This window comes from Chionomys nivalis, chromosome 7 (genome assembly GCF_950005125.1).
Source record: "Chionomys nivalis chromosome 7, mChiNiv1.1, whole genome shotgun sequence".
Classification (NCBI taxonomy): domain Eukaryota; kingdom Metazoa; phylum Chordata; class Mammalia; order Rodentia; family Cricetidae; genus Chionomys; species Chionomys nivalis.
The window spans coordinates 58207942-58229088 of NC_080092.1; the positions used below are offsets into that span (position 1 = coordinate 58207942).

General features: G+C 39.4%; 1 protein-coding gene across 1 annotated transcript in view; it reads left to right on the forward strand.

Moving 5' to 3' along the window:
- Ssh2 (slingshot protein phosphatase 2) overlaps positions 1-21147 on the forward strand; it is a 238147-nt gene that overhangs the window by 175193 nt on the left and 41807 nt on the right. The window contains exons 5-8 of the mRNA XM_057774283.1: positions 9085-9206; positions 15743-15811; positions 16806-16871; positions 19365-19559. Coding sequence (XP_057630266.1) covers positions 9085-9206; positions 15743-15811; positions 16806-16871; positions 19365-19559 — 452 coding nt within the window. The remainder of the gene's footprint in view (positions 1-9084; positions 9207-15742; positions 15812-16805; positions 16872-19364; positions 19560-21147) is intronic.

Sequence of the window (21147 nt, forward strand, 5' to 3'; positions counted from 1 at the left end):
GTCATTCTTCATGAAGCAGTTGCAAAATACAAGTTTTTGAGCCAAGAAATAGCATGAGCCAGCTATAGTATCTAAGGAAGATTGTCTAGAAGCTAATACAGAATAGACAAAAGGATGTACACTAGGCAGTTGTTAATGTTATCCAAGTGTGTGAGCATCAGACCCTCTAGGTTAGAGTAGTAGTTTGGAAGTTGACTAAGCCACAGGCATATTAAATTCAAATAGCTGGCTTCTACTTCCTCCCCAACAAGAGAGTGAATGAGCAAAGTGTGAGAGTGACTGTGGAAAGTGGATCAAGCTTCTGAACCCTCTGGTAATCACTGATTCATCCTTTACTTTACCTTTTCATTTTATTAACTGATCTCTCAAATGCTGGTTCTGTGCTCTGTGTGTACATATAGATGTAGAAGCCAGAGGCTAATGTTAGGTGTCATCTTCCTCAATAACTCTCCTCTTTAATCATTCTCCACCTTATTCATTGATTGATGCATACTTTTTCTTTCTTTTTTTTTTTTTTTTTTTTTTCTGTCCTGGAACTCACTTTTGTAGACCAGTCTGGTGTCAAACTCAGAGAGCCACCTGCCTCTGCCTCCTGAGTGCTGGAATTAAAGGCATGCACCACCACCACCTGGTCAAACTTTTTCTTAAAAGTTTTAATAATTTGTTTGGTATATACCTATGCGCAAGTACACTCACCATGTGTGTGGAAACTTTAGGTTGACGTTAGGTGTCTTCTCCACTACAGTCTACCTTATTTTTAAAAATAAGTTCTCTCACTGAGATTTCACCTGCTGTGCCATCTTCCCATTATTGTCTGCATTTTAAAAAGTATTTAACATGTGTATATATGTATGTTTGTATGAACATGTGAGAAAGTGAATAGGGATACTTATGCCAAAATGTAGTATGGAGGTCAGAGAACTTTCAGGAGTTGGTTTTCTCCTTCCACACTGGACTCCAAGGATTGAGCTCAGATCACCAGGTTTGTACACAAATTTTACCTACTGAGTTGTCTTTCTGGCCATCTGCATTTTTTATATATATTTCCTCAAGTAATTCTTTAAGAAGCCAGCTGTGGGACACGGAGACTATTCTTTTGGCGTTAGTACTCTAAAGCAGTGGTCCTAAGACTTTAGGGAATATCAGAATCATCTCAAGAGCTGCTTTCAGCTACCAGTTTCCGGACTACGCTGGCAGAGTTTGGTTGATGGGGAGGAAGCAGAGATTATTTACATTTTTAACAAGCTTCCAAAAGATGCTGATCACACTTTTGAGTATAATTTTACTAAAGTCAGTCTCCATAGTCACTTGTACAGGCTGGAAATTTGCCCGTAGCTTTGAACATGGTGTGGCTTGGGAAAGCCAAAGCTGAGGATGTCATCCTATGTTCTATCCTTTTCTCATTCATAAACCTCTGAAGTTTAGTTTGAACCCCTAAATTTGCCACATGAAACTTGAAAGAATGAAGGATAAAGTTAGGAAAGCAGAGTCGAGGATTAAATCCTCTTTTCCTACTAAAATGTGCAGCTTCAGCTTCTTAGACTTTGACACAGAGGCTCGTGTATGTATTACATTTACAGAGCGTAAGTTCAAAAAGTTGTCACTCGTGCCTCTGAATTAATCATTAAAATAACAAGCCATTTTATAGTTATTTTGAATTGTTACAAACACATACTCATTATGTTTCAGATTATTGACTGAGTCATCTTCAGGAAAATGAGTAAATGCATTGTGTGATTTTGGACAAATTAGCACTTTCTAACTGAAAGAGGCATTTGTAGACCCAAAGCAAAGGCTTTTGTTTGGAGTTAAATTTGGAATGCTAAAATTCTTATCTCAGGACTTGTACATAAGTTTAAAAGTTGGATAGTTAACTGAATCAAAGTCCTGCTTTCTTCCACCCCCAACCCCCACCCCCCCACCCCCGTGGTTTCTCGAGACAGGGTTTCACTATCTATCCTGACTGGCCTGGAACTCACAGAGATCCGCCTGCCTCTGCCTCCCGAGTGCTGGGATTAAAGGCGTGTGCCACCCCTACCTGGCTTTATTCTTCTTAATAACCCAACCAAACCCCATTTTTTACTTAAACATTGAAAACGATGTTTCCTCTGGGAGACTTTCCAAGTACAGGTATAACTGTTACTTCAATATTTAAGAAACTTGTTGTTAAGTAAGGAAATGGTTTATAGTGGTCTTCTGAATTATCAAAGGACTACTTAAAAACCAAGTGAGAAATTAATGATTTTCGGAATATTTACAGAAGCTTCAATGAAGTTTTTGCAAAAACTAAGAACTTGACAGAATAATTTAAGAAAATTTTTTTTTGTTTTAGTTTTACAATATGTTAAATTTTTCAACAGTGGAAATGATTTTTTTAATAAGTGTATTATGTGCGGGTTGGTTTTTGTTTTCCAAATCAGATAATTCAAAAGGAATGAAGAGGAAACTACCATATCCCACACCCTGAGAAAGAGCATTCCTGAATAAGCAACTCTCCATTCTGTCTTGGTTTTCGCATAAGGCCAGGGTGGACAGTTGAGTAAACTAGCACAGCCCTGCTGAGTTTTGTTTTGTTGTTTTATAAAGTAAGACATATAATGTCTTTTAACGTGTTTTTAATGAATATCTTGCATGTCAATAAATTAATCATGAATTTGGCAAGGAGGTGTTGACTGTGCTGGGGATTAGACTTGGGGTCTCTTGTGCTTGCTAGACAAGTGCCCAACCACTGAGCTATATCTTTAGCCTTGAGCATGGTTTTCAGTGATTCTACAGAATATAGTTTATAGAATTTTTTTAAAACTTGGTATTCTTTTTTATCCAAACGTTTCTCAAACTCTTGAAGATAGTTTTCTTTAGTTTATTAATGTCATATCTAAAGTTTATTTTAATCTTAGCCACTGAATTTACTTGTTCTTTTGGCAAAAATTTAATACTTACATACTTTTGAAACTTTTCTGATGAATTGGGTGAACTGCTTCTCTAGACATTGTGTTTTCATAATGTGGCTTCCCTGAGGATAAATACTGCATCCAGACGCATGGTCTAGAATCGTGAAGAAAACAAATTTAAGGACCAGGCTATGGTAGCAGTACAGGCTCCAAAGTTACAGAGAAACCCTGTCTCAAAAAACCAAAAAAAAAATTAAAAAAAGAAAAGAAAAGAAATTTAAAACAAAGATGTGGTATATGTTTCAAGCCAACTGTTTCTGGCTATTTGATGATGGGGATGAGAAAAGCTCTTGTGCCAGGTAGGACCTGTGAATTGCTCTGCTTAGGTTCAGTATTTGAATTGGACTGAGATGGACTTAAGATGATTCTTTGAATAAAGATTCTTGATATTATAAGTTAAATATTAAAAAGACAGGAAATATTTGTACTGAATATCACTTATCAAAATGTCTTAGGCCAGATAGCATGCTTATAGACTATAAATCTTTAGGAAGATTTTTTTTTCTTTCATCAACCTTGACTTAGTCAGTTGCCACTAATTGACATATGAACCATCAGACAAAGAAAGCTAACGAGATGGCTTAGTCAGTATAGTGCTTATTGCACAACTCTGAGGACTTGAGATAAAAAAAAAAAGCTGGTGTTAATAGTTCATACCTATAATCTAAGCACTGAAGAGGCAAAGACAGCATCCCTGGGCTTGCTGGCCATCCAGTCTAGCCAAATCGGTGAACTCAAGGTTCAGCAAAAGAGCCCATTTCAGAGAATATGACAGAATAATTGAGGAAACAATGACATTATGAAATTTGCAGACAAATGGATGGAACTAGAAAAAATCATCCTGAGTGAAGTAACCCAAACCCAGAATGACAAATACGAACCTTCATCCAGTAACTGATGGAATCAGATGCAGAGATCCACAGCCAAGCACTGGACCAAGCTCCTGGAATCCAATCGAAGAGAGGCGGGAGGGATTATTTGAGCAAGGGGAGGCCAAGATGATGATGGGAAAACCTACAGAAATAGCTGACCCAAGCTAGTGGGAACTCATGGACTCTGAACTGACAGCTGGAGAGTCTGCATGGAACTGAACTAGGCCCTCTGCATGTGGGTGACAGTTGTGTGGCTTGGTCTGTTTGTGGGACCCCTGGCAGTGGGACCAGGATTTATCCCTGATGCATGAACTGGTTTTTTGGAGCCCATTCCCTATGGTGGGATACCTTGCTCAGCCTTGGTGCAGGGGGGATGGACTTGGTCCTGCATCAAGTTGATATGCCAGGCTTTATTGACTCTCCATGGGAAGCATTACCCTCTCTGAGGAGTGGATGCGGGAAGTGGGAGGAAAGAAGCGAAGGGGAACTGTAGTGGGTATGTAAAATGAATAAAAGAAAAAAATAATTGAGTAAGACACCCATTGTTGAGCTCTTGCCTCCACATAATGTACAACACACGCAAATACAGTATACATATACATATATATATACTACATAATACATAGCTAAAGAAAAATGATTCAGTTTTTTAAAATTTATTAGAATCACAGTTCAGTTGTTTCCACACATTTGTATTTGTAGGTAAAAGTGTTCCTAACACATTTCACATTTTAGAAATGCCAAGGCATGCTCAAATTTAAACCTGTAATGAGAGCTGAGATCTTTTTTATAAGAAGTTCTGGGATGTAGCTAAGTTGGTAGAGTGCTTGCCTACCATGTATGATGCCCTGGGTTCAAACTCCAGTACCATATAAACCAGGCAAGATAGCACTTGCACTGGGGAGGATCAGAAGTTCAAGGTAATTCTCCTCCCAGGCTACATAGCAAATTTGAGACCAGCTACTAAGGCCGACGACCTGAGTTTGATCCCCAGGCCCCACATGGTGGAAGGAGAGAACCATCTCCTACAGACTATGTGTCCTCTGACCTCCATATGTGCACCATGGTATACACCATCTTTCATGTGCATACAATTAATTAAATTTTTTTCAAATCTGGTTTTACGTGCACCAGCTTGTCTAGTTAAAATAACAATTTAGGGGGCTGGTGAGATAATTTGGGCATTAAAGCTAAGGTAGTTTGCACCAACCCTGGCAACTTGAGTTCTGTCCCAAGGACCCATGTGGTGGAAGGAGAGAACCAGCTTCTATACTTCTCACACTAAATAAACTTAACTTGGGAAATAACATGTGTATTTTGAGTGTTTCTATAAGGAACTCCAAAGCTGCCTCCCAATCCACCTCATATGTGTTGACTGTCATCCATAGCTTGTGTGTAATGCTTCTCCTGGATCTCAGCTGACTAATTCTAGACTATTCCATTTAAATGTTTGTTCCTCTTAGTGTCACATAAGTGAATTTGACTTTGAAACTTTTCTTCATGGAATATAAAGTGCCCAGTACAGCTTATGTTTTGGCACCAGAATGGTGGTATTACATTTGGGTTATGTCTGTTATAACAAATAAGCTTTAATATAGCCACTTCTTCTGTTTTCACTTTCCTAGCTTTTCTTAGGAATATCAGAACAGAGGCATAAAGATAAGTTTTTAACTTAATTGGTGGAGTGCTTGCTCAGAATCCTTGAAGCCCTGGGTCCCATCTCCAGCACCACAGAAACTAAACAAGGTGGTAGATACCTATAATCCTAGCCCTTGTGAGGCGGAGGCAGAAGGACCAGTTAAGAATTTTCCTTGAAGGCTGGAGAGATGGCTCAGTGGTTAAGAGCACTGACTGCTCTTCCAGAGGTCCTGAGTTCAATTCCCAGCAACCACATGGTGGCTCGCAGCCATCTATAATGAGATCTGGTGCCCTCTTCTGGCCTACAGGCAGGATACTGTATAAATAAATAAATAAATCTATAAAAAAAAGGAATTTTCCTTGACTATATAAGTTCGAAGCCAGCCTGGGCCACATGAGATTGTCTCTATTTAATTTAATTAATTTATTTGATTTTTGAGACAATAAGAGTAGAGTAGCGTTTTCCAAGGGGAGAACGTAAGTCTCCATCCTCCACTACTGACTTCGCAGCACTGTGCTGTCATTGCATGTGCAGCATATGTAGAGCAAATATTTCAAATGAATGTTGCCTGAAGACCATTTTGTTTTGTTTTTTATTTATACAGTGATCTTTTTAACTTATTAAGAAATTTTCCAAACAATCAAAGTAAAAAGATGTAGGGATATAGCCCCACCCATTGGGGGCGTGTTCGCCTCGGGCTAATGTTTACTGATAAATCTGCCGGGTGTGATCCCAGCAGCCCCTTTTTCTCTGCTTTTCCTGTTCTCCGCGGGAACCTGTGGTCCTGTAAGTCTATTTCCCTATTAAAGCTGTATATATTTTTATAATCTGTCTACATTCGTTTACGTCGTCACAAAAAATATATCCCAGAAAATTTCTGAGTTAACTTTAGGAGCCATCACCATTTGCCTAGTTTCTTTCATCTATTCCCCCTTCTTTCTCTTTTCATTGGGATATTTTAAAATAAAATTCAGGCACCCTGACATTTCACTTCAGATATTTAAACAGGACAATAACCATACTGCCATTATCTCACTAACAGGTAAGTCTTTAATGTCATAGAAGATCCTGTTTACATTCCAATTTTCTAAAGGTGCTTTGAATGTATAAGCAATGAATTAAAACTTTTGAAAACTAAGAAGCTTCTGAAAAGGAATCTTTTATTGTTGAGGTAAAGAAGAAGCTGAGGCAGAGGTGGGTGGATCCCTCTGAATTTGAGGCCAGCCTAGTCTATATAGTAAGCTCTAGGACATCCAGGGCTACATATACAGTCCCTGTCTTAAAAAAATTTAAAAGGCCCAAAGAGATGGCTCTTCCATTAAGAGCGCTAGCTTCTCTTGTGGAGGATCCAGGTTCAGTTCCCAGCACCCACATGGCAGCACACAACCATCTATAATTCCAGTTTGAAGGGATCTGATGCCTCCAGGGGCATCAGTTATACATGTGATGTACTTTCATTGCTGACAAAACACTTGTACACATAAAATAATCTAAGAAGAAGCCACGCATAACAACATGTGCCTATGATCCCGGTACACAAGCCAACCAGTCTAGACAAATGATCTTTAGGGTTAGTGAAGAGATCCTGTCTCAGAAAGTAAAGCAAAGAGTAATTAAGGATAGAAGAAGATGCCCAGAATTGACCTGATTTCTACAGATCCATGCAGAGATGGGTACACCACATGCACACAAATTAAGCGAATATGGTTTTAAAATTCCTGAACTATCCTAAATTATAAGGGTTAGAGGATAGAGGGGAAGATATAAAAGGAAAGTCAATCAGTTAATACCTTTGTGCTAAATTAACTTAATAGATTTTGAAAGCTAGGCTGAATTCTGGAGAGCATAACACGTAGCTGTGTACCAGTCTCCTTATAAATGCACCCCAACCAGTCAAGAAACAATGAGTCCTTCGTACAGATTGACCTCCTGCCTCAAACGTCTTTCCTGCTTCTCCTTAGTTCTCTCCTTCCTGTAGTCAGTGCTGGTTCTTTCCCTCTCAAACTTTTCCCTATAAACGTGCAGTGGTTTGAGTAAGAAGTGTTTTCTATAGGCTCAAGTCTCTGAAAACTTGGTCCCCAGTTTCTGTTTTGCTGGAGAAATCAGTAGTGCCTTCCTGGAGGACATTCATAGAGAAGAAGCTTTGAGGGTTTATAGCTTCTGTGGGTAAAACGTGCTCCCTGAGCTTCCTGCTCCAGCTGACTTCCGCACGTCTCCCCGCTATGAACTCTCCTTCCGGAACCCTAAAGCCCAAATCAGCACTTCCTTCTATGAGTTGCCTTGGTCATGGTGTTTGATCATAGCAACAGAAAGTAACTATTATAATATGCTTTCACTCAGAAGCCCAGCAGGCATGCTTCCATCTGCTACCTCACTTCCCTACAGGTGGTTAGAAAACTTACCTGTAGATAAGGTCTTTCTCAGTAATGGCTACATGGGCCTTTTATTTCAGAGAACCCTCAGTATCAAGTTTTGTCTTAAAATGATTTAGAGGATTTTAGTTGAAGATAAGCAAAGGTGATCATAAACCACTTGGGAAATGGTGGAAGATGAAAAACCCAGGTAGATGTCAAGGATTATCGGGTTAGGATGATATGGACTCTAGATAAACAAATTTATTGAGAGTTCTTGCTGAAGTTTAATTTTGTAAGGTATTGTACAGCTAGATCTAAGTAGGACAAAGTCCAAAACGCTGACTAAAGCTTGGTGAAACAAAGACTCTTTACCAGGAGAAATGGGTGTGGTAAAAATGGGTATTACCTTACCCCAAAGCTTGTGGAGATAGGTAAGTACATAGAGATACATAGACTATTTAAGACAGATAAAAATGTTATATATTGTTTTATTATATAAAAATAATATATATATTGTTTATTTTATAAAGTATTACATATATACTTTATATGTGAATACTATATATTTCAATAAAATATACATCTATAGCATTTTGAGTTTGATCAACTTAATGTATATTTATAGTGACTTATATACTTATACTGTATAAGTGTTCATTTTATTTTTTACTGAATATAAATTTTTTCATAGAGTATATTCTGATCATAGTTTCCTCTCCCTCATTTCACCCATCCAACTCCATACTTTCTCTCTCTTTAAAACAAATTAGAATAAATAAGAAGAAAAAACAGCAAAGATGCACAAGAAACGCAGATACACACAAAAATCAGTGAAAACACAAAATCGAAAACCATAATATATGCAAAAGACCAGTAAGGTTAAGTTTAAAAAAAAAAAATCCCAAAGTAGTACAAGACTCTTCCCCCCCTCCCCAAAAAAAATCAAAAATACCATTGAGTTCATTTTGTGTTGGCCATCTGCCACTGGGCATGGGGCCTGCCTTAAGTGTAGATTGTATACCTACAGTTATAAGATTCTTATAGCAACATAGGTCTTATTTTATCTCCCTCCTGTTAATTTAGTATTATATCAAAAGATTTATAGTTAATATAGGAGTTGAATTTTTAATTTAGGTCTCCCACTAAAAGAGGTGACTCTTTTGCCTTGGTAGCATGCAATGAGATACTGGTTTTTTTTAAAAAAAAAAAAGATTAAATGATTTAAAATTTCTCTGAATTCTTTGTTTCTTTGTTCTTTTTGACCTCAGGCTGTAAGATTGGAAAGTACTTACCAAAATCGAACACGCTATATGGTAGTGGTTTCAACTAATGGTAGACAAGACACTGAAGAAAGCATTGTCCTGGGAATGGATTTTTCTTCTAATGACAGGTGTGGTACCATAAAACTATCTTTTGAATAACCTAGTATAATTATTTGAGCTAGTACAAAAATATCTTACATAATTATGCTTTTAAAATTCTAGATAAAGTGGGACAAGAAGGTAAGAGGGTGAGGGGTGTGCATGTGTGCCTGTGTGTGTGTGTGTGTGTGTGTGTTGTCTTTTTGAGACAGGATCTTTCTATGTCTGATCTTTCCAGACTGGCCTCAAACTCAGAGATCAGCCTGCCTCTGCCTCCCAGGTGCTGGGACTAATGGTGTGAGCCACCATACCCGGCTTGTATTCTTGATATATGTCTTGGTCACTGTTGTATTGCTGAGAAGAGACACCATGACCACAGCAACTCTTATAAAAGAAAGCATTTAACTGGGGCTTGGTAACAATTTCAGATGTTTGGTCCTTTATCGTCATGGCAAGGAGCATGACAGCACACAGGCAGGCTTGGTGCTAGAGAAGAAACCAAGAGTTCTATGCTCAGATCCACAGGCAGCAGGAAAAGAGAACCATTGGGCCTGACTTGGGCTTTTGAAACCTCAAAGCCCACCCCAGTGACACTTTCTCCAACAAGGCCACACTTCATAATATTTCTCAAGTAGTGCTACTTCAGCCAGGCATTAGTGGCAGATGCCTTAATCCCAGCACTTGGGAGGCAGAGGCAGGTGGATCTCTGTGAGTTTGAGGCCAGCCTGGTCTACGGAGGGAGTTGCAGAACATCTGGGGCTGTTACACAGAGAAACCCTGTCTCAAAAAACAAAAAAAAAAAGAAAAAAAAAGAAAAAGTAGTACCACTTCCTGATGACTAAGCATTCAAATATATGAGCCTATGGGACCGTTCTTATTCAAACCATTACAATATATATTTTTATGAAATTATTGGAATATGTGTATGAAAGTATCACAGTGAAACTCATTATTTTTTATAGTGAATATGTGATAATGAAAGTTTTAAGTTAAAAAGTAATTCATGACAGCCTGAGGAGATGGTTCAATTGGTAAAGTATTTGCCATGCAAGCTCAAGTACCTGAGTTCAATCCCTAGCATTGGTGAAAATCTAGGCACAGCAGCATGTGCCTGTAATCCCAGCACTGAGGAAGTGGAGACAGGGTAAGCTCTAGGACTTGCTGGTTGGCAGATGGTCAGCCAGGGAGTCAGCCTAGCCAAATCTATGAGAATGGAGTTCAGTAAGAAACTGTCGGCCGGGCGGTGGTGGCGCAGGCCGGGCGGTGGTGGCGCACGCCTTTAATCCCAGCACTTGGGAGGCAGAGGTAGGCGGATCTCTGTGAGTTCGAGACCAGCCTGGTCTACAAGAGCTAGTTCCAGGACAGGCTCCAAAACCACAGAGAAACCCTGTCTCGAAAAACCAAAAAAAAAAAAAAAAAAAAAAAAAAAGAAACTGTCTCTAAGGTAAAGAGCAATTGAGGAAGATACCCAAAGTTGACGTCTGACTTCCACATGCACCCCATAAACATATGAACATATGTACACACATATAGACACACAAATAAAGGCATAAAACTAGAAAAAAGTCTTGGCCATGATCTTCAGAGACAAGCAAACTTGCTAAATGTCTTTGGCTATTTCTAATTTACTATTATTCCTTACCTTTCTCTCATTGCTAGGTACTAATGATAAGTAAACAAATGGAAATATATATTTTGGGGGAAAAGTTGCTTTTTGCTGTTCTACCTTGGTAATCCTTAGGTACATGCCTTTCTTGGTAACGTACCAATAGTCCTGTCCTGGGTTAATGTGTAATTAAAGATAGATCTGACAGAACCTAGATTGTTGTTGTTATTGTTTTTGGGTTTGGGGGGAGGGTAGAGGGTTGTATCCTTAAGGCTTGAGGCTTCTCTGTTCTATTTCCCTACTCTTCTGAAGAATCTTTGGAAAGACTGTGGAATGTGGCTGCTAAGCAGATCTTTACACTCTGAGATAATAAGCCTCAGGAAATCCTGCCAGATGTCTCAAACCATGACTTCCATGTTCAGGACTAGAATGGAATTGTGCAGTAGCTAGGGGAATGACCCAGGCCTGGGTGAATTTATCCACCAAAAAAAAAAAAAAATGGTAGCATGTAGAGAGGGATTGCTAGCAAGAATATAGCCCTGGGTTTGGAGGCAGGGTTATAGATGACAATGAGTCTGATTGTAGAAGCAGGGAGATCCCAGTGTTACTAGGAAAAGTTTCCTATTCAGCCTTTACCCTAGCTTGTGCATAGAAGTTGCACTGGTTTGCTTTGGGTTGCCATGATAAAGCACTGACTAAAACAAACTTGGTGAGATGGCTGAATGGGTCAATGCACCTGCTGACAAGCTGACAGCCTGAGGTCAGGTCCCTGGGACCCAGATGGTGGAGAGAACCAACTCCCTCAAATTGTTCTCTTCTAACCTCCAACATGCTACCCCGTGCACACAAAATAAAATGATTAAAAACAAACACACACACTATAAGTCCAGGTGGGGTAAAAGTCCAAATCAGAGGTCATAAAATTCCAATGTGGAAACACAGGTAGTTTCCTACTTCCTTCTCCTTAATCTAATCTTGTTATATATAGCCCTTGTTTTATATATGCAGTATCTCAGAAACAAACTGGGACCTGAAGGAGCTAAAAAATTGTTTCTTTTTGGTAAGCCTAGCATTATAAAATTGTTTATGTCTTCTGTTTGAGTGAGCCTGTTGAACAGTGAAAGAAATGCTTGATTTCAGAATACTATTGCTCAGTTACTCTCAGTTACTTTTAATTTTATACTCTCAGTTACTGTATCATTTTATACAAATAAAAAATGTTTTAAAACAATATTAAATCAGCTGGGCAGTGGTGGTGCACGCCCTTAATCCCAGCACTTACTTGGGAGGCAGAGGCAGGTGCTAGCCTGGTCTATGATAAGTTCCATGACAGTCAAAGCTGCTACATAGAGAAACTGTAATGGTCTGTCCTGTCCCTTTAAGAGACAAACTCACCCCGCCAGGCAAGCAGATCTTCCTTCTGCTTCTAGTCTTCCAAGAGGCAGTTCCCCCCCCCCTCCGTCTCCCTTCTCCCCTGTTCCCCTCCATAATCCACTAAATAAATACCCACTTTCTCTGCATGGCATGCCTAATAGGTCTGTGTCTCTCACCCGCTGCATGGCTCCCTGCCTGGGACCGGTTGCTTTCATGGCCCACTGCCGCCACTTGGGGAACCTGTGGCATTTTATTTTTGCCATAACAGAAACCTTGTCTCAAAAAATGAAACCACATCAAGCCAAAAAACCCAATATTTAGTCAAAGTAGAAGCCAAATTGGTTGATATGTACAAGGTAGTGATGTTGTAGCCAATTCATTTAGCTTATTTTGAGAACTGTACTGTAGTTTAAGTTACAAAGTATCCTAATAATACAGTGTAACTTTGTTTTTCAAAATATCTACGGTATGCTTCAGTTTATAACATAACAGAGCTTTATGGTCTGATGTTTGTTTGTTTGTTGCTCTTCAACAATTATCCTACCTCACCCTCCCATGTACTTTATGCCATCATGCCTAGATTTGTTTTAAATCTTCTTTTAAAGATTTGTTTTCTTTCCTGGTGGTAGTGGCGCCTGCCTTTTACACATATAATCCCAGCACTCAGGGAGGCAGAGGCAGGCGGATCTCTGTGAGTTCAAGGCCAGCCTGGTCCACAAGAGCTAATTCTAGGACAGGTTCCAAAGCACAGAGGAACCATGTCTCAAAAAACTTAAAAAAAAAAAAAAGATTTGTCTTCTTTATTTTTATTTTATGTATATGGGTGTTTTGCCTGCATGTATGTCTGTGCATTCTGTGCATGTAGTACCCATAGAGCCCAAAAAAGACATTGGATCCTCTGGAATTAGAATTATAGACAGTTGTGAGCTATTATGTGCCTTTTTTAATTTTTCTTTTTAAGCTAAGATATAATTATATCATCCTCCCCCCCTTTCCTCCTTCTAACCCCTTCCTTTGGTTTTATTATCTATGTTTAAAGATAAACCTAAGACTGAGAGGAGTTAAGTAACTGCTCAGAGGAGTTTCGATACCAAAAGAGATCAAATCCAGATATTTTGACATAGTAGATACTTATAAAATATAAATTGTTGTTGTTTAGGCACCCTTATGTGTGTCTTTATACACCTGATCTTAAAACAATGCAATAGAGGTTATTTTGTCCCTCTTTCATAGATCAAGAGACAAACACAAAGCAATTAAATAATTTGTTTAAGACTACATAGTTAAAGGCTGGGGTGTAGCTCGCAGGTAAAAAGTTCTTTCCTAGTATGTACAAGTCCCTAGGAGAAAGACTCTTACTAGAACTCTATCTGGCTAAGAGTCTGTGGTCCTAACCATACTATGTCCCACTGCCACACCCAGTGTTCTTTCTGCTGTACTGCTTTTCTAGATATACTGGGAGGGAACAGATGAAGAATCCTTTGGAAAATGGCCAGAGGCAGGAAGTAGTTTAAGACACATCTTTAATAAGGGGCAGAAGAGATGGCTAAGGAGAGCATGCATTCTTCTTGCAGAGGATCCAGGCATGGTTCCCAGCAAAAACAGGGGTTACCTCACAACTGGCTATAACTCTAGATCCAGAATATATGAAGCATCTGGCCTCCACAGGCATCTGCATTCACATGAACATACCCACACACAGATATACATTCATGTATCTTCAAGAAGATATTTTTGTGTGTGAGATAAGAGTCTTATATGTCACCCGGCTGGCCTGAAACTTACTATTGTATAGTAGACTGGCCTCAAACTCAGAGACCTGCCTGCCTCTGCTTCCCAAGTACTGGAACTAAAGATGTGTGCTACCATACCAAACAAAACTAAAAACTTTAAAGATCCTTAAGAGGAGAAAGGGACAAAAATGGTAAAGGTCATCCAGAAAAGTGGAATCACAGAGCCTACAATAATTGGTCTGGAAGCTAGGGCTTCCCGCACTAACCTATTCTATTCGCTGAGAGCCAGTTTCCTTCCTAGGCTGCCTCACACATGGTGGCAAGTACTCTGCCGCTGAGTTGCAACCCCCAGAACCTGGAACAGATTTTAGTATGACATAGTAGGACCACCCTTTTGTTGGTTGCTGATGTCTCTATTCTGCATTTCAATAGTGCTAGTTCAGTACACAGCATTATTTTATCAGGTGTGGAAATCTCAAAGTATTCTCAAAGTAGAGGCAGCTGAGAGGAGAGAATTTTGAGTTCAAGGCCAGTCTAGACTACACTGTGACACCTTCTTTTTTTTTTTTTTTTTTTTTTTTTGGTTTTTCGAGACAGGGTTTCTCTGTGGCTTTGGAGCCTGTCCTGGAACTAGCTCTTGTAGACCAGGCTGGTCTCGAACTCACAGAGATTCACCTGCCTCTGCCTCCCAAGTGCTGGGATTAAAGGCGTGCGCCACCACCGCCCGGCTTTTTTTTTGGTTTTTCGAGACAGGGTTTCTCTGTGGTTTTGGAGCCTGTCCTGGAACTAGCTCTTGTAGACCAGGCTGGTCTCGAACTCACAGAGATCCGCCTGCCTCTGCCTCCCGAGTGCTGGGATTAAAGGCGTGCGCCACCACCGCCCGGCTTGTGACACCTTCTTAAAACAAACAAAACAAGAGTGTGGAAAGGTGACTCAGCAGTTAAAAGAGTGCCAACTTTCAGGTTCAATTCCCAGCACTCACATGACAGCTTACAGCCGTCTATAACTCAAGTCCCAGGGGATCCAGCACCCTCTTCTGACTCCCATAGGCACAAGCCATGCAAGTGGTGCACAGAAATACATGTAGGCAGAATACACATAAAATAAAAATGAATTTAATAAAAAGTTTTTAAAATCTCATTTAAACACTCATACACTTTCATTTCAATTGTATTTTTATTTCTCTAACTTGATAACAATCCATGACTATTACTTCTGTACATATTTTAATTCCTTTCCTTTTAAGACTAGGTGTTTCTGGTGTTCAGTAATCCTTATAATTGAGCAAGTCATTTATTCCAAGATTTTGAATAACTAGCTATAGTTCTTGACATTAGAACTAGTCCTTGAGGGCAGGTAAATTGGTGCACACCTGTAATCCCAGCACTTGGGAAATGAAGGTAGGAGGATCAGGAGTTCAAGGCCAGTCTCTGCTTTGTTGTGAGTTCGAGGCCAGCCTGACTTTTCATGATACTTTTCCTATGCCTTCTAACTCCCCCAAAAAATAAAAAGATATAATCCTTGGAATTGAGTTGGATTTTGTATCCTGGGAAAATGCAAGTCAGCAGTGATTTCTTGAATTTTTTAATATATTAGCTAATTATAAGACAATATAGGAAGTTCAATCAATAAATTTTCTTTGTCAAATATATAAGGAATGACTGGCCATCTCTTTAAAATAATCCTGAGAATGTGTACAGGATTAATAGTAATATGATAGAAATTTCTCTGTTCTAACATTTATGAGACAGTCTGTTGCTTGAAGGTTTATCCCTTGTATTCAAAGTTAATAAATGATGATTGCTTCCTAGAATAACAGTAAGTAACTTAATGATTATTTCTCGTCTTGCAGTAGCACTTGTACCATGGGCTTAGTCTTGCCTCTCTGGAGTGATACCCTAATTCATCTGGATGGTGACGGGTAAGAGCTTTCCCTCTTCCACCCCTTCTACAGAAAGCCCAGTGGTGTGGTTCCATCTTAGTCTTAGTGGCTCATTCATTCAGCTGAATGAGAGGCCCAGTGTGCCCACCTGAGCTGGCATGTGAGCAGCTCAGTGCAGCCTTTTAAGCTGCCACTTTGTAAAGTAGAATAAAATGCAACTCGCCAGGGTCTCTCCCTTCTAGTCTTCTAAGCTGACAAAGAAGTAGTAGTTTGTTGGCTCACCCTTCAATGTGAACATGTGGGACTGCTCTTGCAGTGTTCCCCTAGAGGATAATGTGTTCTGTTTGAAATAACCTCTGCAGCTTCTGCCAGCTGTCATCCTGCTGTGTAACCCTTTTCCTGAGCCAGTTCCTTCCAGCCACCCCCACCTCCTGGTGTTTTTAGAATGTGTTCCAAAGAGTTTGAAATATTTGTTCAAATTTATAAAACCCAGGTCAGTTTGCTATGAATTAAAAGACTTCCAAATAGAAATGTACATCAGAACACCTTAATTTTGCCTGGTAGATAAAATCAATTTGTTGATGCTTTTCTTTGTTTAAATTTACTTTTGAGGATTTGATCATGAGTACTGTATTTATATAATTTCCACCCTCTCCCAACTCCTCTTATGTTCCCCCACTTCCTCTCAAAATCATGACTACTTCATGTTTAATTATTATTATTTCATATTTATTCATAGGTATACATAAATACAGCTTACTGAGTTTATTTAGTATTGCTCATATGTGCATGTGTTTAGTAATGACCACTTGGAATTTGATTACCTAGCATGTAATCCTTGTCCCTGGAGAAGACCAATTGTCTTTCTCTCAGCTGCCATGTTGGAACTTTTCAATCACATCTTACTTCTAGTTAACTTCTAGATGACATACTGATTATTTCTTCTATTTAGTCCATCAGTTGATCTAGCAAACTTGAAATACCTGAAAAATCCCTTATTTGTGGACTTTTGTCTGTTCTCTTTTGCTCTTAGTGGGTTCAGCGTATCAACAGATAACAGAGTTCACATATTCAAACCTGTATCTGTGCAAGCAATGTGGTAAGATGACTTTTGATATCTCTATAATACCGTGTTTTTTAAGAGGTCCTACAAAAAAGTTCTTTAATGTTATTAAAATAATATTTTGTGAGATAAGTATAATTTGAAGTGATGCAATTCACTATTGACATGCATCCTGTATTGTAGAGGATTTGTGTATGTGTGTGTGTGATCTGTTTGCATGGTAACCATGATTAAAGGTGACCTAGAAATGTAGTTTTTCAATTGTCACAGTGGAAAACTTGGTGCATTGGTGAACAAGTGAAATTCAGAGGTAATATTGGGCTCTAGAAGAGATGCTAATGGGTTAGGGAGTCTGTTAGAACTGTGTTTCACACTGACCATGCTTAGTGTGAGAGCCAAGTCTGTACATTTTACTGCTATGCACTAACTTTTAGTTTCCTAAGATAATCAGAGATTATCTTATTTGACAGAGTTATAGTATAGATCGATACATTTCCTTTTAAAGTACTGGTGATTGTTTGTGTAATGCAAATAAAGCCTAAAGAAATCATTGTTAATAACCATCCATATACTGACACTTTTAAGTTATTCACTGTGTTCTGGATGCTTTACATGGCTTATATTTAACCATTACACTGGTGCCACACAGTAGTGTTGTTAGCACCTTATTGTGGATGAAAGAACTAAGGCATTTCAAGGGTTACATATCTGGCCCGAGAGTATCTTATTTAGATAGAATAGAATCTTATTCATTTATCTAGAAAATGATCTAATAAAACCAAGGAATAATGAGGCTTTCTGCTCAGTAGTCTTTAGCCTCTGGGGACTGAAATAATTCAATCAGTACAGTGTCATGCCACCATAAGGGTCTGAATTCAGATCCCTAATGCCCATGTAAAAAACCAGCAGTGCTCATCTGTACCCCAGTGTTGCAGGGAGTTAGCTACAAACTAATGTTTTTCTCTTGAAGGAAAAGAAAGTGTAAGAGAATTATATAGCCATTCATTTACATACTTTTCTTTATAACATTTATTTTTTAATTATTTTATGTGTATGAATGTTTTGACTGCATGCATGTCTGTGCACCATATGTGTACCTGGTGCCCAGGAGGTTAGAAGATGAAAGATCCCCTGGAACTGGAGTTGGAAATTGAACTTGGGACCTCTGCAAAAACAAGTATTTTTAACTGCTGAGCCAACATTCCAGCACCTATCATTTTTAAAAAATGTATTTATTTGTGTGTGAGTGGGTTTGTATGCCACAGTAGCAAACATATGGGGGCAGAGGTAGGTGATGGGGGCATTAGTGCTTTCTTCCACCAAGTGTATCCTGGAGATTAGACTCAGGCTTTCAGTCTTGCTGGTCAGTGCCTTTAACTACTAAGCTGTTTTAAATGATCTTATATATTTTTTGTTAAGAATATCTTTTATCTGTCCTGCCTCCTAAGAAAAATAATCCTTGCTCATTTTGAAAAAGTTCTACAGTTGGCCAGGCATGGTGGCACCTGCCTTTAATGTCAGCACTCAAAAGGCAGAGGCAAGCAGATCTCTGAGTTTGAGTCCAGCCTGGTCTACAAAGTGAGTTCCAGAACAGTCAGAGCTATGTAGAGAGACCCTGTCTCAAAAACCAAAACAAAAACATAACAAGTTGTATATTGCTTGTAGCATACAGGAGGCACTGAATCCTTATTCACAGTGCTACAGAATAAAAAAAACAAGATAAATGTTAGTTTGTAGCTAATATGACATTTATTTGAGCTCCAGTTATGATCTAGGCCTTGTTAAGCACCGGAGATAGACTAATAAACAAAATGTAGAATGATCCTTGTCTTGTGTAAGTTACTTCCTAGTATTTCTTTTTCTGTCTTTGTTTACTTTCTAGCGTTTTTAGATTTAGCTTAGGTAAATAGAAAAAAACATAGTTTTTAGTTTTGTTTACCCTTTTTGGGTTTCTGAGCTCAGAGTCAGAGGTTTAATTTAGTCTTAGGGTAGAGCTAGAAGCTATTCTGAGAAAGTAACTCGTGTGAATGAATAAATGGTTTAAAGAACTAGGAGACTAAGGTAGCAAGAATGGTAAATGCCATTAGGTCAGTACTTCCTGTACATCAAAGGACGTAGACTCATGGCTTTAGGGGCATCTGCCTATCAGATCTCTGTGGAGCCTGTGAGGATGCTAGAGAATAAGCTATCACATGATTCTGTGCCAAAGGGAAACAAATTTTGAATAGTTAATTGTTGAGATTTTTGTTTGCTAATGACACAGTCTCATGAGTCCAAGGATTAGGTCATGAGGCCTTAGGTTCCTAGGCTCTTTTTTTCACTGAGGAGTCAGTTGTCAGTTCTTGTCCCCTCTCCCTGCCCTGAATATGCATCAAGACCAAAGAATATTGACTTCCAGGGAGGGAGAAAATTCTACAGAGAATAATACTCTGTAGAATTAAAAGCTTAGAGGAGTTTGAGATGGACCTAGGTTTTATCCTTTTGGTATCCCATAATTCTATAGTGCTCATTTCTGAGCCTATCTTTCAGGTCTGCACTACAGAGCTTGCACAAGGCTTGTGAAGTGGCCAGAATGCATAACTACTATCCAGGAAGCCTTTTTCTCACTTGGGTGAGTTATTATGAGAGCCATATCAACTCGGATCAGTCCTCAGTCAATGAATGGAATGCTATGCAGGATGTGCAGTCTCATCGACCTGACTCTCCGGCTCTCTTCACAGACATGTAAGTTGGCTTGCTAAGGACTGTGACACTCTCTTGTGTGTTAGGCAGCATATTCCTTAGGAACTAACCCTGCCCCATTGGCAATAGTTACAATGTAGATTATACTTCTGTCATACATGAAGATCCTCTATTTCCTTCAAAGGCCTGAGGAATTTTACTCCTGGGCACAACAGAGTGTCTGTAATCAAGAATGTAATGCTATAAAAATCTAAGAGATGGCTCAGTGGTTAAGAGCATTGGCTACTTCCCGGATTCAATTCCAACACCAACTTGGCAGCTCACAACTGTCTAACTACTTTTCCAGGGGATCCGAGACCCCCACACAGACATAATGCAGGCAAAACACCAATACACATAAAATAAAAATTTAAAAGCCAGGTGGTGGCATACACCTTTAATTTCAGCACTTGGCGGATCCAGGTGGATCTCTGTGAGTTTGAGGCCAGCCTGGTCTACAGAGAGAGTTCCAGGACATCCAGGGCTACACAGAGAAACCCAGTGGCAGGGCGGGGGGGGGGGGGGGGCAGGGCGGGGCACATGACATGTCTCACAAAAAAAAAAAAAAACAACCTATTACTCAGATTCCACTAACTTGAAATTTGAATTTAGAGAAATGACTATGAAAAGGAGCATTTGATAACAATTAACAGCAAGAGGCTTTTGGAGGGATGTTTGCCATACCTGAGAAGTTAAAGTGTCTTTCCAAGGGTAGCAATCACTCCTATAAACACAGTCCCCAGGAGCAATAGGTGATGTGTTCTCTTTTTTCATTTACTGTTGTAGCCAATAGAAACTGTTTGTATTCTTTAAAGCTGGGGTGTTACTCACCTTTAATCCCAGCACTCGGGAAGCAGAAGCAAGTGAATCCCTTGAGCTCAAGGTTAGCCTGATCCACACAGTGAATTCTCAGCCATGCAGAGCTGCATAGTGAGGCCCTGTCTCAGAAAGGAACAAGGAGAGAAAGATGTTTCCAATCCATTGAAAAGAATACTGGGTTAAATTTATTTCTGCTGAGTTGTGGTTTTATTTTAGTTGAAGAAGCAGTCAAAACATCATCAATCTTTTTTCTCAGGGAGTTGTTGGTTCCAGAGCCTTTCCAGTAGGCCTAGTTCTTTCAAGGTCTCTTAGTAACCAAAAAAACACATCTATGGAAATGATCTTCATGATTTTATATTGTAAAGCTGGTTGGTGGGTTTCAGAGGAATTATTGTTTCATCTAGCTAAAAAAAAAAAAGCTTATCCTAAACCATACTTAGAGAAGAAAATTCATCACAGCCATCGCACACTTGGTAGACTGAGATAGGAGGGTTTCAAGTTCTAAGCCAGCCTGGACTACAAATAGTAGGATCAACTGTTAGGATTCAGGCATTATGCTGGCCCCTGTCACCTGACAGGATGAACCCAGGCTGTACTCTGGCCAGCCCAGGGTTTCTATGACTGCTATGTCACTACTTAGTCTATACACAGGTACCAAGGTCCCTTTAAGAGACTAGCTCTGCCCATCCCACCCCCTGCCATTTCTCTGAGAAGGCAGCTCTCTGTCTCTCTGTCTCTGTCTCTGTCTCTGTCTCTCTCTCTCTCTCTCTCT